This window comes from Tachypleus tridentatus, chromosome 7, assembly GCF_004210375.1.
Source record: "Tachypleus tridentatus isolate NWPU-2018 chromosome 7, ASM421037v1, whole genome shotgun sequence".
Taxonomy (NCBI): Eukaryota; Metazoa; Arthropoda; class Merostomata; order Xiphosura; family Limulidae; genus Tachypleus; species Tachypleus tridentatus.
The window spans coordinates 79,816,046-79,836,042 of NC_134831.1; the positions used below are offsets into that span (position 1 = coordinate 79,816,046).

Below are 19,997 nucleotides of genomic sequence, written 5' to 3' on the forward strand. Positions count from 1 at the left end.
TATTAAAATATAGGCCCGGCATGGCCAGGAGGTTAGGGCGCGCGACTCGTAGCCTGTGAGCCGCAAGTTCTTATTCCCTTCACCCGTGAAGGCATTGTAATATGACAGTCAATTTCACTATTTATTTATAAAAGAGTAACCCAAGAGCTGGCGATGGTTACTGATGGCCAGCTGCCTTCCCTCTAGTCTTACACTACTAAATTAAGAACGGCAATATTAAGATATAATAATCTCGCCAAATACTTTTTAAACTGTAACTTCGAAAATACTTATAACGAACCTAATACAGCAGTTTTGTTTCAGTTAACAATATATGCGGTTAACAGCTTGTGGTTTATTTCTCTGCATGTTTGACGTTTAATTAACTTTCGTGAATTATTTGTTGCGAATATAATAAACTAGCTTGTTTGAGCTACATATTTTTGCTAATCTAACAGCTTCTTCTTACTTTAAAATGTAGGGTCCAACGTAATGAGGCAGGTTTGTTTGTTTATTAGCCTCATAAATAAAAGCTTTATCTTTCGGTTACTAACCGGACAGCCCTTTTTTTTAGCTTATGACACAGAGTGAACTATCTGCTATCGAGCTAGCTTGTGACGACTTGTTTACTGCTAATCTTTAATATATTTTCGCCAATGTGTTACTAAAAACAATGTTTTTCCTTCGGCACTTTAATTTTTTAAACATTTTGCAAAGAAATATTTTCTTTATTTTCAAAAAACATAAATTTAGTTTTACAGAATACATTTAGAAGAAACTACATGATCCTTCTTTTGCGTCAGAACGAAATTTGTGTTTATCTTCGACACAAAACTGCCAACATTACACCCCTTATCTGTTACGATAATTAACGCTCCACTAAACAACATTTGTATGTATACATTTATGTGGTCAGGACAAAATTCATAGTGTTACTAGGAATAATTAACTCTTTATTAAACAACATAACATATAGATACGTGAGCACGTTTAAGCATGGAGCTGTTAAGAAAAATTAACGTTTCGTTAAGCAGCGTCTTATATGCGTGATGTTCAAAAATCATAAAACAGTAGCGCTACTGGGAACATTTTAACGCTTTATCAAACAACGCTTGATGTTAGAAAAACAGACTCCGTGTTTCAAATTATATTTTAGAGCTAACGTTTTAAATTCGTGTGAGATCCTTCACTGATTCAGGCTTACAAGTGCGAAATAGCTCTTCATATGAAAATTAAGGGGTTTATTTTCTCAACGTATGATCAGTAAGTGATTTGAGCTGTGCAACAGTGAAAAGTCGTTAGATGTGTCAAGTCTGCCGAACTGTGACACAGAGTGCTTATGAGAAACTCGGTGTGTTACCATAATAACGTCAGCAGATAGTCTGAGGTGGCTATAAGAAAACACACACACCATAATAATGCTTTTGATAAATATGTTAAGAATAAGATGGTGCGGTGTGTTTTTTAAGTGTTTTTCTTATAGCAAAGCCACATCGGGCTATCTGCTGAGTCCACCGAGGAAAACAAAATGATAGAAATCCTTGATGGCCCGGCATGGCCAGGTGAATTAAGGCGTTCGACTCGTAATCTTAGGGTCACGGGTTTGAATCCCCGTCGCACCAAACATGCTCGTCCTTTCAGCCGTGGAGGCGTTGTTATGTGATGGTCAATCCCACTATTCGTTGGTAAAAGAGTACCCCAGGAGTTGGCTGTGGGTGGTGATGACTAGCTGCCTTACTTCTAGCCCTCGAGTAGCTTTGCGTGAAATTCAAAAACAAACAAACAAACAAATTCTTGAATAGCTTTTGCACTTCTTAATCAAAAGCGTGTCCTAATTCATTGTTTAATGAATTTATCGAGTCATTACAAAGCTCTGAACTTAAAATATTTCTTCCTCAAAGCAGATACCTGATGAAAACATAAACTTCTTTCACGCTGTTACCAAATTCTACATGTGCGATGAATCATAAGAAATTCGAAAACACCATTTCTGGTTTGATATACTAAACATCCATATACACATGTAAGTAGCAATAAGAAAGCAGTGGTGTATTGAAACTCGTGTTGCTTTTCAGTAATATGTTCAATAGCAATATATCACGCGCTTTTTTCTTGAAAAAGTTGGAGTAATACATCATATCACTAAATCTAATTTGTGGACATTCAAGGAAGATGGATATGAGTAATTAGACATTCAGTGAGGTGTAATAATGTTGTTACAAAAGGTGATATGTGTATATCTATCTTTTAGTCTTTCTGTTTACTTGTTTTGTTTTAAATTAATTATCTTGAAGACAATCAACAGATTACAAACGTTCTTGTGATGGTTTTTTTAATGCGATCGGAATCCGAAAGATTTCGATATATGAATAAATACTTTAAGATAACAACAGGCGCATATGGATATATTAACTATCTTTACTTCACATGTGTTTGTGTTGTGTCTGTACTTTTCATACAAATATAATAAACTAGTCGTAATGTTCCAAGTATTCTGTGTATGTTTTCATATAGCAAAGCCACATCGAGCTATTTGTTGAGGCAACCGAGGGGAATCAAACCCCCGATTATAGCGTTGTAAATCCGTAGACTTACCGCTGGACCAGTGGGGAACAATATTTTGTGTAACGAACATAACAAACGAATTTAAAACATGTTTTGAAACAAAGAAATATTACATTATCTGTTATTTTGGAGATTAAACTTCAATTTCTCGCTCAGATTGAAAATATTCCAAAGGTATATAAACATAAAATTCATATAGAGATTTCATTAGCCCTCAAACTCATAGAAAGGGAATAGTAGTAAGATCACATTTTCCGTTAATGTTCGCATGACATTCTTTACAATTATTATTATTATTAATATTTATAAATAATATGGGGTTTATAAATTGGAATATTTTCTTTCTATTTCAGGTCCTAATGTATTGTACCGAATGGTTAGGTAATGACATAGTTAGGATTGTCCGCCATGTTGGAAAAAGTCTCACCTCTACGTACACGCCAGAACTACTCAGAAACCTATGTCTACATATTAGCCTAGTTTTTGGTTTCGACATCACTCCTAAGCATTATAGTTTTGAACTTGGAAAGTTAAGCATTTGGTTTCAGGACCTACTTAAACTCGTCGAAACCACCACCAGCGATCTCGTTATCGTTCTTGACAATCTTCACGACCTTAGGTCTCCCCCTAACAATCAGGCAGCCATCTTGGGGTGGCTGCCATGGAATCTCCCAGCCAACGTACATATCATTTGTTCTGTGGCTGAAGAACATGAAACTGTTCTTGGTCTGCTTAAATCTCGCATTTCAACAGGAGACAACTTCATTCAGATTCTCCCACTTAATCACACAGCTGCTGTTAGTATGGTCCAATCAAATCTTAAAGACAATAAGCACTTGTTAACAACCAACCAATGGCATACATTAAAAGAAAGGCTGAATGAGCAATCATTTTCACCCCTATATGTGAAACTTCTGTCTCACGAAGCCAGACGCTGGACATCGTGGCAGGAAATTTTGGACAACGACGTGCCTCAAACTTTACAAGAGCTCATCAACAGACTTCTAACGAGATTGGAGACAAAGTATGAAACATCTACTGTAAGAAAAATAGCTTCCTACCTAACTTGTACGCACTACGGGCTCAGGGAATCAGAAATACTAGAACTTCTAACAGCTGATGAGTTTGAGGGACCGAGTACTATGAGTGGGGATGCTAACACAGGAGAATTCTCCTTTATGGACTGGATTGGCATAAAACAAGAACTTGGTAAGTTTCCAACATGCAAGTTTACATTTAAAGAAAATAACAGTTATATTATTTATGAAACTAAGGAGACCACAAGTTGATGAGATCGAAATTCTGAAATTAAAAGAACTGAAATTGTAATTTGATAAAGGCAGATCTAAAACTTTATATAACTTTCGTCTCAAAAGCTACAATTTTAGTTTGTTTAAATAATAAAGGTTTGATGCGTAGTTCATAATATATTAAAACTGGTATTAAGTAATGTAAAAATATAAGCATGATAAATTTATTACAAGTTAAAAATCATGAAGCACTCTGACACAAAATCAGTTTGAAATACGTTGAACTTTAGCTAATCAAAGAGACAAACTAGCGAAGTTAAAAATTGTATGTTGTTTACAGTTCGAACATAAGTGAGCGTTTAAATACCAAGTTAAACCAAACGTGGAATATCAATTTCATTTTTAATCTGCATGTTAAAAGCTTTTTTTATGATCCATCGAGAAACTTTGGCGAATTAAAGCACCCATTCAGTCTATTATCGGTTGATGATTATTTTCTCAGTTTTCCTCAGGCCACAAGTATTGTTTTTCTTCACTTTTAAGAAAACCTATAGAAAATACAGACTGTAATTGAGCTAGAGATGGAGAAGCCACACCCAGCTTCATATTGAAGCCAGATTCAAGCCGTGTACTATACAAAGTACTTCACTCTTCCACTCTTAGATCTCTCACTGAAAGCACTGGTTTGTTATCTGGATCAATGATGTTGTCCAGCCTATATCATCTGGCATAAGAAACACAAGAAAGACAGAAGAAAACTGCAGATGCTATGAGCCAATATGCACCGGTGTCTCATGAGGAGGTCTCTATAGTCCTCTCAAAATGTCATCAATCAACATTATACTGAAATTGCTGACTTTTGAATGAGCTTAAACTGAATTTTAAAAATCGAGAAACTACGTTACAAGTGATGTTGTTATAAAATGATTTGGGAATTTGAAATGTTTTCAAGTCCCTAGCTATAATGGTTTCCAAACTTGCAGATGTAAGGCACCATCTAACAAGTATTATATGAATAACTTGTGCTCATATTAAACCATTACGTCACACATAATGCTTTAAAACAGTTGTACACCTTAAATCAAAGAGTTTCATCCACCCAGAAACCTTATGCTGGATAGCTATTCTAACCTGTACTCTCCACAAAATAATGGTTAAGTGAATCCAGTCAGTGCGCTAACTTACAAATGTATTGCGAAAAAGAAACAAGACTCAAATATTTCAGATAAGTACATGGAATACTTGCTTGTTACCAAGTTACCAGCGGAGTACCCACTTTTATAAGTTTTATCAATAGTTAATAGTAATTCTAAAAATCATAATTCTAATGTGAATAGTGTTATCATTACCCCTTGAAGTGTAATGTTCCTTTCAAAACCTAAATACAGGGTGAAATGGGAATTACCACCCAATAATGGATAAACAATAAATATTAGTATTGGAACTTCATTGTATTTAGAACTTGGTTAGAAATACAACCTTCCTATGTCTATTAAAACACTACATTTAAAAACAATAAGCTAAAAATAAAGGAAACTTTCCAAAAAAAACTAGGTAAATCTGGGGCTGGCTAATAGTAATCCTTCAAAAACAATGTTACCTTGTTTGCATTGTTTTTGAAAGACTGATTTACCTATTCCTACATGTAATTCCTTTTCTTAAGTTTTGTCTTTACTTGTAGCTGATTAAATTTATCTTATCACATTTTTATTTCTAAAAATTATAATGTATTGTTTCATCAGTTAAATATCCTCCCTGTTAGCAATATTATCGACCGTAATCCCAATAAAACCTCACAATGCTCTGCCATCTTACAAAATACTCTCTAAATTGATAGTGTAAAATAATCTTTACGAGCAAAGTTTAATAACACAAAATATATGTTTGTATAGTAAACATTCTAACCAACACTGTTCCTAAAAGTATCATTACAGGGAGTACAGAGTGTGCTTTACTTATGGTAAACATAAACAATAAGAACTGTCATAATGTAAAAGAGGGAATGACTCTGAAGATCTTACCTTTACAACTTGTGCTTTATGGTTGTTGCTTTCCAGTTCAGTCGCAAAAACAGGAACCCCGTGGCTACTATTTTCGAGGCTTTTTCAGACCTGTAACTTTATTGTAGGTCCAATTAAACAGAGTGCCACTTCAATATTTCCTGAGAAAACGACATAGGTGGTATTGACATTTTAGTGACTGACAAACTCCAGAATGCCACAGGGAGGTAGAGAAATAGCACGCACAGATTCCTCTCTCTGAGTTCTATCAATAAGTCTTATAATTGGATTGCAGTACACTATTGTTCTTCTAATGCATGTTCTATCTAGGTGGATAAGATCTTTTTTTTTCGAGTCTTCAAGAAATATTCCTCAGCTGATCTTATGTTCACTTTTCAACTTTAGAATTTTGTATCAACTATGTTTAGATAGCTTGTCATGGAGTAAATATTTCAGATATGTAGCTACATGGAATACTTGCTTGTAGAGCCAAGCAACATAACTACTTTAGTTGTCCCCGATAACCTCGGATACTATGATGATATACATCATCTGAGTGAAGCCTAGTTGTATAACTGGATATAAAGATGGAATAGTTTGCCATAGATTTTGGCCTTATTATGAACTGAGCAATCTGCACGGCAGAATGCAAGACCAAGAGTCTGGGAGTCACTGCTAATGATTTACAAAATTTCTGCTAGTTTAGCTGCAATTTATTATAAAGACTCCACCATCAACAACTGTGTAGAATAGTTTTCTACTAAACGTATGTAATATTACTTAAGTGCCAAGTACATTTTGCTCGGGCTGTAATGCTTTTAAGACCATGATATACACGTCCTAATTATGATGTGTAATTAAGGACATATAGCCGCTAAGTTACAAGTCGTAGGGGTATTGGAAATGGTGTATGAATTGTTGCAACAATCAGGATTTAAACAAGCTGACAGAAGTTAGTAAGATATATCCACCTATGGTTTCCCTGCATTGATTAATGCAGTTCTGAGAAGTATTACAATGGTTTCATGCAGTCATAAAAATATATATGGCTATTACCATTACTTATGATGACAATAAAATAGAAGGAAGACACGCCAAGGTTCTGTGCTATAGACGGCAACATGTATCAACTTATTTCAATACCATCTTACAGATGTCTAGATTTATTAAACAGCTTCCATTGGTCCAACACTTCAAACTTTGTTTTTATTAGTGACAAATAGAACTTGATGAAGAATATAAACCTAAAACTACTTTGAGCACTAAATAAATGTCTGTTTGAACTATATATGATATCATTTGCTCTGTAAAAAAGACACTAAATGTGCGTTTAAGCACTGGTAGAACACGCATTAAGAGGTTTGCAATGAGGAAGATCTTTAGTGTATTTAAAAGGCATATTAATGTTTGGCTATGCATTTCTTCTCCTGTTGAAAATCTAAAAATACGTATTTCAAAGGATACGAAAAATTAGATTGAAACGTAAACCAGAAATGTATATAAACGTGCAAATACAAATTTTTTTGTGAATATAATTTGCGAGAAAAGCATGCCTGCTGAAACTACTAAATCCTAAAGTGACGTCAAACTCAACTTAAACTACCTCTGTTAGAAGATTTTGGTTTAATTGGACTTGCGTCATGTTATCAATATTTTGCGACCAAGTTTCTTGATACAGCACCATTACTTTCCACACTCACTAAAGTCGTTTCAAATTCCAGTCACTAAAACTTGTTTTACTTCATGTACCATTGTTAGCTTTACCTGAGCAAATTGTTAATTTATATTGGATACCAACACCATTGTTAACTGAATTGGAGCAGTGTTTTTACAAGTACAAAATAATGCATAATCGCGCGTAGGCGGCAGTACAGACTGCCCCTGTACGCCATTACTACACAGCATAGAACTGCTTGCAGTTGTTGTGTTTATTTAGTACTAGACACACTATTCATGTAGAAAATATTTCATATTTAGAGTTAAGCATTAATTAACTCATAATTAAATAACTTTTAACGGAGCTAGAGATAATTTTGCCATACTCATTATGTAAAAAGTTCATACATTATGGGGAGAAATGTGTAACGTGATCAGTTATCAAGTGCTTAAAACAGAAGTCATGGTTTACAGTTACATTAGCCATATATTTACAATAATTAACAGCTCGTTCACTAGTTGGTCGGTCAAGTACTACGTTTACTACACCAGGTAGTTATGAGATGTCATTTGTTAGAAGCCAGAAGCAAGACCAGGTAGCTGTTATACGAAGAAAACTGAGTTACGTAAAATGTAAACTAAAGTGTTATGAACTTTTAACACATGCAGAATCATAGTTTAGACTGTAATACAGATATCTTTGTTTTACTCTGTATTCGATTCGTCTGTGCTAATTTCCCGATTTGCATCATTTAATTTCTGTGATTTTTGTTATTGTGTGTTAGGTTTAATGTTTTGAATGTTAATATTTTTCTGGTTAGCTCTATTGGTCTTAGGGCCTGGATTAGGTTAATTACCGGATTAGATGACCCGGCATGGCCAGATGATTAAGGCACTCGACTCGTAATCCGAGGGCCGCGGCTTCGAATCCCCATAACACGAAACATACTCGCCCTTTCAGCTGATGGGGATGTTATAATATGACGGTTAATCCCACCGTTCGTTGGTAAAAGACAAGCCCAAAAGTTGGCGGTGGGTGGTGATGACTAGCTGCCTCTCCTCTACTCTTACACTGTTAAATTAGGGACGGCTAGCGCAGATAACCCACGTGTAGCTTTGCGCGAAATTCAAAACAAACTAAACTGGATTAGACTGTGGTATGTTTAGAATAAATATGTCTAAGGGAAAACACATCTACGTTTTGTTTCCTGCTACATGTTTTAGGCTTAATCTTTAGTTAGTCTAATATGATGGATCTAAGACATGCTATGTGTATATTGCAGCGATAATTTATGTATTATGATGTTATTGTTATTGTTATTGAGAAATGATGTGTTGTAGCTATGGCGTTGTAAGCTGTATTTGTGTTATAAGTTGAACAGCATGTTTAGTGCTTTTGTTTTAATTTTACGTTATAAATAAGTTGATTTTGAGTTTGACTAGTTTAAATTACTAGTATTTAAAGTGATATGATATTTATTATTGAAAACGAAAGGCGGAAGACTTTCGAAACGTCGTCCTCTACACTTGTGTCTCTACAACAGACAGTAGTTGCCCGTCCATTCTACAAAGTTTCATAATTTATTTTATTACGTTTGTTTAGAGTGTTCACTGAAAACGTGTTTCTGTTGCATAGTCCATCACTAATGCTGTAAACACGTGTATAAACTGTTGTGTGTGATTTGGTTGTAGTCAATTTCATGTTGTTGTTTTTTTATTTTGGTAAGGTATTTGTCTTAATTTTTATGTTTCCATTATGTACATGTTGCACTGCCACTGTAGTATGACGTCACGTGATGTGAGTGAATACTGACGTTCTGCCTGTCCGTCTAACATCAAAGTTTCACCTACAACTCCTGGCCTAGCGCGTTAAGGCGTGCGCTTCGTAATCTGAGGGTCGCGGGTTCGCGCCCGAGTCGCGCCAAACATGCTCGCCCTCTCAGCCGTGGGGGCGTTATAATGTGACGGTCAATCCCACTATTCGTTGGTAAAAGAGTAGCCCAACAGTTGGCGGTGGATGGTGATGACTACCTGCCTTCCCTCTAGTCTTACACTGCTAAATTAGGGACGGCTAGCACAGATAGCCCTCGAGTAGCTTTGTGCGAAATTCCAAAAAAAACAACAACTTACAACTCCCACGTTCGTATTATTGATTCATTTTTAGTTTGCCTCCCAGCGGCACAGCGGTATATCTGCAGACTCACGCCGCTAAAATTCGGGTTTCGGATACCTGTGGTGTACAGAGCACGGGTAGCCCATTGTGTACTGTTGTGCTTAATTCTAAACAAACAAACATTTTTGTTTTAAATTAAGATACTTCGTATTAACTTCTGATCAAAGTGTCCTACTTACAATGATCAGTGCCAAAGACAACTTGGTTTCGAGTATCAGGCAAGCTGTAACACTGTCTATGTACGAACGGCTCGGATTATTCACGGAAATGGTATATAAATAACTTCTCAGTAGGTCATCAGCACTTTACAGTGTCACCTATTATAACAATATCTATGCAACGACTCAGTCACAAGTTCTGGGATATTTTTTTTTTAAATCATAGAAAATGTTTGAATTTGTTGTTTTTAATGATATGATAACTCTAAAACTAAAACGAGATGTCAATAAGTTTCACTGAGATGACATAGTTACCAGCGGAGTACCCACTTTTATAAGTTTTATCAATAGTTAGTAATAATTCTGAAAATCATAATTCTAATGTGAATAGTGTTATCACTACCCCTTGAAGTGTAATGTTCCTTTCAAAACCTAAATACAGGGTGAAATGGGAATTACCACCCAATAATGGATAAACAATAAATATTAGTATTGGAACTTCATTGTATTTATAATTTGGTTAGAAATACAACCTTCCTATGTCTATTAAAACACTACATTTAAAAACAATAAGCTAAGAATAAAGGAAACTTTCCAAAAAAACTAGGTAAATCTAGGGCTAGCTAATAGTAATCCTTCAAAAACAATGTTACCTTGTTTGCATTGTTTTTGAAAGACTGATTTACCTATTCCTACATGTAATTCCTTTTCTTACGTTTTTTCTTTACTTGTAGCTGATTAAATTTATCTTATCACATTATTATTTTTAAAAATTATAATGTATTTTTTCATCAGTTAAATATCCTCCCTGTTAGCAATATTATCGACCGTAATCCCAATAAAACCTCACAATGCTCTGCCATCTTACAAAATACTCTCTAAATTGATAGTGTAAAATAATTTTTATAATCAAAGTTTATTAACACAAAATATATGTTTATATAGTAAACATTCTAACCAACACTGTTCCTAAAAGTATCATTACAGGGAGTACAGAGTGTGCTTTACTTATGGTAGACATAAACAATAAGAACTGTCATAAAGTAAAAGAGGGAATGATTCTGAAGATCTTACCTTTACAACTTGTGCTTTATGGTTGTTGCTTTCCAGTTCAGTCGCAAAAACAGAAATCCTGTGGCTACCATTTTCGAGGCTTTTGCAGACCTGTAACTTTATTGTAGGTCCAATTAAACAGAGTGCCACTTCAATATTTCCTGAGAAAACGACATAGGTGGTATTGACATTTTAGTGACTGACAAACTCCAGAATGCCACAGGGAGGTAGAGAAATAGCACGCACAGATTCCTCTCTCTGAGTTCTATCAATAAGTCTTATAATTGGATTGCAGTACACTATTGTTCTTCTAATGCATGTTCTATCTAGGTGGATAAGATCTTTTTTTTTCGAGTCTTCAAGAAATATTCCTCAGCTGATCTTATGTTCACTTTTCAACTTTAGAATTTTGTATCAACTATGTTTAGATAGCTTGTCATGGAGTAAATATTTCAGATATGTAGCTACATGGAATACTTGCTTGTAGAGCCAAGCAACATAACTACTTTAGTTGTCCCCGATAACCTCGGATACTATGATGATATACATCATCTGAGTGAAGCCTAGTTGTATAACTGGATATAAAGATGGAATAGTTTGCCATAGATTTTGGCCTTATTATGAACTGAGCAATCTGCACGGCAGAATGCAAGACCAAGAGTCTGGGAGTCACTGCTAATGATTTACAAAATTTCTGCTAGTTTAGTTGCAATTTATTATAAAGACTCCACCATCAACAACTGTGTAGAATAGTTTTCTACTAAACGTATGTAATATTACTTAAGTGCCAAGTACATTTTGCTCGGGCTGTAATGCTTTTAAGACCATGATATACACGTCCTAATTATGATGTGTAATTAAGGACATATAGCCGCTAAGTTACAAGTCGTAGGGGTATTGGAAATGGTGTATGAATTGTTGCAACAATCAGGATTTAAACAAGCTGACAGAAGTTAGTAAGATATATCCACCTATGGTTTCCCTGCATTGATTAATGCAGTTCTGAGAAGTATTACAATGGTTTCATGCAGTCATAAAAATATATATGGCTATTACCATTACTTATGATGACAATAAAATAGAAGGAAGACACGCCAAGGTTCTGTGCTATAGACGGCAACATGTATCAACTTATTTCAATACCATCTTACAGATGTCTAGATTTATTAAACAGCTTCCATTGGTCCAACACTTCAAACTTTGTTTTTATTAGTGACAAATAGAACTTGATGAAGAATATAAACCTAAAACTACTTTGAGCACTAAATAAATGTCTGTTTGAACTATATATGATATCATTTGCTCTGTAAAAAAGACACTAAATGTGCGTTTAAGCACTGGTAGAACACGCATTAAGAGGTTTGCAATGAGGAAGATCTTTAGTGTATTTAAAAGGCATATTAATGTTTGGCTATGCATTTCTTCTCCTGTTGAAAATCTAAAAATACGTATTTCAAAGGATACGAAAAATTAGATTGAAACGTAAACCAGAAATGTATATAAACGTGCAAATACAAATTTTTTTGTGAATATAATTTGCGAGAAAAGCATGCCTGCTGAAACTACTAAATCCTAAAGTGACGTCAAACTCAACTTAAACTACCTCTGTTAGAAGATTTTGGTTTAATTGGACTTGCGTCATGTTATCAATATTTTGCGACCAAGTTTCTTGATACAGCACCATTACTTTCCACACTCACTAAAGTCGTTTCAAATTCCAGTCACTAAAACTTGTTTTACTTCATGTACCATTGTTAGCTTTACCTGAGCAAATTGTTAATTTATATTGGATACCAACACCATTGTTAACTGAATTGGAGCAGTGTTTTTACAAGTACAAAATAATGCATAATCGCGCGTAGGCGGCAGTACAGACTGCCCCTGTACGCCATTACTACACAGCATAGAACTGCTTGCAGTTGTTGTGTTTATTTAGTACTAGACACACTATTCATGTAGAAAATATTTCATATTTAGAGTTAAGCATTAATTAACTCATAATTAAATAACTTTTAACGGAGCTAGAGATAATTTTGCCATACTCATTATGTAAAAAGTTCATACATTATGGGGAGAAATGTGTAACGTGATCAGTTATCAAGTGCTTAAAACAGAAGTCATGGTTTACAGTTACATTAGCCATATATTTACAATAATTAACAGCTCGTTCACTAGTTGGTCGGTCAAGTACTACGTTTACTACACCAGGTAGTTATGAGATGTCATTTGTTAGAAGCCAGAAGCAAGACCAGGTAGCTGTTATACGAAGAAAACTGAGTTACGTAAAATGTAAACTAAAGTGTTATGAACTTTTAACACATGCAGAATCATAGTTTAGACTGTAATACAGATATCTTTGTTTTACTCTGTATTCGATTCGTCTGTGCTAATTTCCCGATTTGCATCATTTAATTTCTGTGATTTTTGTTATTGTGTGTTAGGTTTAATGTTTTGAATGTTAATATTTTTCTGGTTAGCTCTATTGGTCTTAGGGCCTGGATTAGGTTAATTACCGGATTAGATGACCCGGCATGGCCAGATGATTAAGGCACTCGACTCGTAATCCGAGGGCCGCGGCTTCGAATCCCCATAACACGAAACATACTCGCCCTTTCAGCTGATGGGGATGTTATAATATGACGGTTAATCCCACCATTCGTTGGTAAAAGACAAGCCCAAAAGTTGGCGGTGGGTGGTGATGACTAGCTGCCTCTCTCTACTCTTACACTGTTAAATTAGGGACGGCTAGCGCAGATAACCCACGTGTAGCTTTGCGCGAAATTCAAAACAAACTAAACTGGATCAGACTGTGGTATGTTTAGAATAAATATGTCTAAGGGAAAACACATCTACGTTTTGTTTCCTGCTACATGTTTTAGGCTTAATCTTTAGTTAGTCTAATATGATGGATCTAAGACATGCTATGTGTATATTGCAGCGATAATTTATGTATTATGATGTTATTGTTATTGTTATTGAGAAATGATGTGTTGTAGCTATGGCGTTGTAAGCTGTATTTGTGTTATAAGTTGAACAGCATGTTTAGTGCTTTTGTTTTAATTTTACGTTATAAATAAGTTGATTTTGAGTTTGACTAGTTTAAATTACTAGTATTTAAAGTGATATGATATTTATTATTGAAAACGAAAGGCGGAAGACTTTCGAAACGTCGTCCTCTACACTTGTGTCTCTACAACAGACAGTAGTTGCCCGTCCATTCTACAAAGTTTCATAATTTATTTTATTACGTTTGTTTAGAGTGTTCACTGAAAACGTGTTTCTGTTGCATAGTCCATCACTAATGCTGTAAACACGTGTATAAACTGTTGTGTGTGATTTGGTTGTAGTCAATTTCATGTTGTTGTTTTTTTATTTTGGTAAGGTATTTGTCTTAATTTTTATGTTTCCATTATGTACATGTTGCACTGCCACTGTAGTATGACGTCACGTGATGTGAGTGAATACTGACGTTCTGCCTGTCCGTCTAACATCAAAGTTTCACCTACAACTCCTGGCTTAGCGCGTTAAGGCGTGCGCTTCGTAATCTGAGGGTCGCGGGTTCGCGCCCGAGTCGCGCCAAACATGCTCGCCCTCTCAGCCGTGGGGGCGTTATAATGTGACGGTCAATCCCACTATTCGTTGGTAAAAGAGTAGCCCAAGAGTTGGCGGTGGATGGTGATGACTACCTGCCTTCCCTCTAGTCTTACACTGCTAAATTAGGGACGGCTAGCACAGATAGCCCTCGAGTAGCTTTGTGCGAAATTCCAAAAAAAACAACAACTTACAACTCCCACGTTCGTATTATTGATTCATTTTTAGTTTGCCTCCCAGCGGCACAGCGGTATATCTGCAGACTCACGCCGCTAAAATTCGGGTTTCGGATACCTGTGGTGTACAGAGCACGGGTAGCCCATTGTGTACTGTTGTGCTTAATTCTAAACAAACAAACATTTTTGTTTTAAATTAAGATACTTCGTATTAACTTCTGATCAAAGTGTCCTACTTACAATGATCAGTGCCAAAGACAACTTGGTTTCGAGTATCAGGCAAGCTGTAACACTGTCTATGTACGAACGGCTCGGATTATTCACGGAAATGGTATATAAATAACTTCTCAGTAGGTCATCAGCACTTTACAGTGTCACCTATTATAACAATATCTATGTAACGACTCAGTCACAAGTTCTGGGATTTTTTTTTTTTAAATCATAGAAAATGTTTGAATTTGTTGTTTTTAATGATATGATAACTCTAAAACTAAAACGAGATGTCAATAAGTTTCACTGAGATGACATAGTTACCAGCGGAGTACCCACTTTTATAAGTTTTATCAATAGTTAGTAATAATTCTGAAAATCATAATTCTAATGTGAATAGTGTTATCATTACCCCTTGAAGTTTAATGTTCCTTTCAAAACCTAAATACAGGGTGAAATGGGAATTACCACCCAATAATGGATAAACAATAAATATTAGTATTGGAAATTCATTGTATTTATAATTTGGTTAGAAATACAACCTTCCTATGTCTATTAAAACACTACATTTAAAAACAATAAGCTAAGAATAAAGGAAACTTTCCAAAAAAACTAGGTAAATCTAGGGCTAGCTAATAGTAATCCTTCAAAAACAATGTTACCTTGTTTGCATTGTTTTTGAAAGACTGATTTACCTATTCCTACATGTAATTCCTTTTCTTACGTTTTGTCTTTACTTGTAGCTGATTAAATTTATCTTATCACATTATTATTTTTAAAAATTATAATGTATTTTTTCATCAGTTAAATATCCTCCCTGTTAGCAATATTATCGACCGTAATCCCAATAAAACCTCACAATGCTCTGCCATCTTACAAAATACTCTCTAAATTGATAGTGTAAAATAATTTTTATAATCAAAGTTTATTAACACAAAATATATGTTTATATAGTAAACATTCTAACCAACACTGTTCCTAAAAGTATCATTACAGGGAGTACAGAGTGTGCTTTACTTATGGTAGACATAAACAATAAGAACTGTCATAAAGTAAAAGAGGGAATGATTCTGAAGATCTTACCTTTACAACTTGTGCTTTATGGTTGTTGCTTTCCAGTTCAGTCGCAAAAACAGAAATCCTGTGGCTACCATTTTCGAGGCTTTTGCAGACCTGTAACTTTATTGTAGGTCCAATTAAACAGAGTGCCACTTCAATATTTCCTGAGAAAACGACATAGGTGGTATTGACATTTTAGTGACTGACAAACTCCAGAATGCCACAGGGAGGTAGAGAAATAGCACGCACAGATTCCTCTCTCTGAGTTCTATCAATAAGTCTTATAATTGGATTGCAGTGCACTATTGTTCTTCTAATGCATGTTCTATCTAGGTTGATAAGATCTTTTTTTTTTCGAGTCTTCAAGAAATATTCCTTAGCTGATCTTATGTTCACTTTTCAACTTTTAAAATCTTGTATCAACTATATAAGCATAGTCAGCTTGTCATCAAATAAAAGGTCTTGTGAACATTTTAATTAAATAACGTTTTATGGTACATCGTTATGGTTGTGCTACGGTAGTCAACCAACGCAGTTACGTTCTAACGATTTATGGTACAGTTTTGTCGTTATGTTACTCTCGTTAGCAAATACAGTTGATTTCAGAGGTGTGTTGTAATTGGCAAGTTCGTTTGTTCAGCGTAGTGTAGTTTCATTGTATCTCTTAATCAGTTACAGTGAAATACATGATTTAAAGTGTGTATTTATATCTGTTTCGCTCTTGATAAGGATACTTTTTTTGGTTATGCTTTGACATATTATGTTTCGTTTCATTTCGTCTTGCTGAATCACCTTCAGCACGCTCACTCATCTTACTGGCTCTTATGTTTCTCTTCATACTGCCAGGATCTGTCTAATTGTAAGCGACTAATCTGATACAGATTACTGCAATGGTTGACAATAACTATAAAGACAAGTTATTATAAAATCAATTTTTAAGAACACCTACAAATTAACACAAAATAGGATACCAGCCATTTGATTTTGTTGAATAGTTGTAACCAGAATAATAATGTTGTTAAACATGTAGAAAAAAAAAGTTTAAATTATAAATTATTTCAAAATGGTTTTATTAAACTAAATTATAAAAGAAACTTATCTTAGAGTACAAAACAATGTTTGATAGTTTTAAGTACCACTTGAATGAGTTTCAAAAATAAAACTATAGAACTGAGGTAAGGTGCCTTACCTTTAACATTATGTATTTAGATTAAAAACTAGGAATAAACTGGAACTTGTCAATTGAGAAATGGTTAACTTTATGTTATTTTCTTAATTTCAATTATGGGGAGTTATGTAATATTTACTTTTACGAACGTATATTTGGTACTTTTGTGATGGCCGCTAAAGACTATGTAATCACTGTTTTTTGTAGAATAAATGCATTCCATGATTCATAAATGACGTTAAGCTGAGAAAGGCCTGTTAATATATAACTAAACTTTAACAATATGGACCCTTTATGTATTAGTAAATGAGTAACCCAGGACTTAATGACATAGCACATTTAATGACCAATTTCCTATTGCTTGTCTTTTTTTTTTTGTACTTTAATTTCAAGCTGTTAGCATAACTGATACAAACATCCAGTTTGTTTAATTACGGGTTGCTCCTTGGCTTTAGGGAACTGTCACGTAATAATTGAAAGATGTTACGAATAACAAACGGCAAGTTATTTGCTGAAAGGTATCAATTTTTGTTGTTTTTTTGTATTATGTTGTCAAAAAAGCGAAAAAAGCTTTAGGCATTTAACTGGAGAATCAATTTCTTCTCGAAGACTTTCTTAACCTCGAAGTAACTTGTATAAAAATTGACATATGAAGTCACGTACTGAAATTGGAGAATCTTCGAGGGTGGGCCTACATTTGAAATTTTATTCAACAGTGGAGATTTGTTGTTGTTGTTGTTTTCAATGTAAGGCCCGTGTTGTTAGTTTTAAACTAGTTTAATCACAAAAACGAATAAAATATTGGATTTAACTAAAGTTCATGGTAACATAATTTGCATATTCCAGAAAGAGAAAAATTGGAGTCAAACGATGATGACATACTATATGTCAGTACCCAGCCTTGTTTATAAGTAAAAGTGCGAGAGCTATTTGCAGTTACTGACGTAATGCTTTACAGCCAAGTTTCCTGTGTTTATTTATTATTCATAAAAATATATTGTAATGTTCTAAAAAAAACAATAGTGTATTGTAGATATAATAAGTCTCGTAATAAACTGATTATCGATAAAGTGGATAATAGAAACTATCTTTATATATACACACAATGAATAAGCGTGCTCTTAATATATTTATATTTACATAAACATTTTACTAACCTAATCTTACGTAATGAGCGTTGACGTAATTGGTTGGTAAATGTATAGATAAAATTCTACTCTTTCAATAAGATAAAAGATTTACAATAGAAAAAAATATATTCTACCATATCTAATGTTTCAAATAGATATAATTATATCGTTATATAATTTTTAAATTAATTTTAATCGTAAGAAATGGGTATTTTATTTCTATCTTGAATTGTAATGTGTAACTATAGGTGATAAATATAAAAGTAAAAATTTATTGTGGCTCATAACTGACACTGTAAATTCTTTGACTACATTTATAGGAATATTCAATAATCTCGTTTAAAATGTTCACGTTGCCTTTAAAAGAATGAGAAAAATGTTTATTTTCACAACGACATGACCAAGGCGTAGAAACAGAACAAATATATACATATACACATGTGCGTGTGACTAATCAACATTATCAAGTTATCATCGCATTCGGGATGGAAATTTTAAACTGTCTGATACTATATTTATTCAGTATTCTATAACTAGCAGGTTCGAGTCACCGTCGCACCAAACATGCTCGCCCTTTCAGCCGTGCAGGCGTCATAATGGGACAGTCAATCCCACTATTCATTGGTAAAAAAAATAGCCCAAGAGTTGGTGGTGGGTGGTGATGACTAGCTGTCCTTTCTCTAGTCTTACATTGCAAAATTAGGGACGGCTAACGCAGATATCCCTCGTGTAGCTTTGCGAAAATTCAAAAACAAACAAATTTATAATTAAAAGATAATACGGCGGATAGTTCCAAACATATGTTTCCATTCATTATATAAGTTTGTGTTCCTTAGAAAAAAGAGAATGAACGAATGGTGGAAACATCGTGATACAAATGGATAAAACGTACATAAGCAGAAACATAACAGTGCAAACATTTTTTTTTTTAATTTTCGGATAATATCCATATTGCTCAACCAGATTTATATCTATAACCTAGTAAAATCTGCTACTTTTTAGTTTATGATGTTTTCTTTCAGGTTCTCTACTAAAAGAGTATTATGTTGGAAATCGACCTTACATCCACTGGAGCAACTCGGTTGTTACGGATATACTGAGAGAACGATTTCTGTCTAACCCTATCGATGCCCGTATCTGTCATAGTGACTTAGCCAGCGCCTTCTATCTGAGTTTCTTAGAAAAGGCAGAGGAAAAGGTAGGCATGCTTATTAGATCTAGAAATGACTTCGGTACGTGTCGTCATCTAACGTGCTGTAAGAAAAATCAGGAGTTCAGTGTTTACAAATCTTTTGATCAACATTTCCAGACGATTCTGAAATGTGTTACACCGATAACATAGAGTTTGTAATTAGCTTTATTTTCAATGCTTTTACTACCAGTATTTAAATCTTCTGATAGAGCGCATGTGCAGACTTGAAAGTAAGCCATGCCACTTGTTTTCTGTTAATTAACTGACTAGTGACAAAGTGTTGCTCTGATCTATCATAGAAAGAAAACCTACACAATTCTAAAATTACAGAAATTAAACCAACTTATATGTTCATCACTGAAGGGTTACTATAACCTTTAATAAAACGTGTAAAATAAATTGGTTACGAAATAAATGAATCCTAGTAGATCCAAAAGGAACGAGACAATTGGATCGAACACGTCATTAACTATTGAATAAGAGTAGACGTGCGTAACTTGTTAATTACTTCTCTTATGTTTAAAGTGTATGTATTCGTGGTCTCAGATAACATGCATGAGTGAGTTTCTTTTTCTGTTATCCATTATAAGTAAAACGAATAACGTTAGATGTGAAACGTGTATTTTGAAACCACAAA

General features: G+C 34.4%; 1 protein-coding gene across 1 annotated transcript in view; it reads left to right on the forward strand.

Annotated features, from left to right (window-relative positions):
- LOC143256054 (NACHT domain- and WD repeat-containing protein 1-like) overlaps positions 1 to 19,997 on the forward strand; it is a 189,344-nt gene that overhangs the window by 121,634 nt on the left and 47,713 nt on the right. The window contains exons 11-12 of the mRNA XM_076512703.1: positions 2,898 to 3,753; positions 19,191 to 19,366. Coding sequence (XP_076368818.1) covers positions 2,898 to 3,753; positions 19,191 to 19,366 — 1,032 coding nt within the window. The remainder of the gene's footprint in view (positions 1 to 2,897; positions 3,754 to 19,190; positions 19,367 to 19,997) is intronic.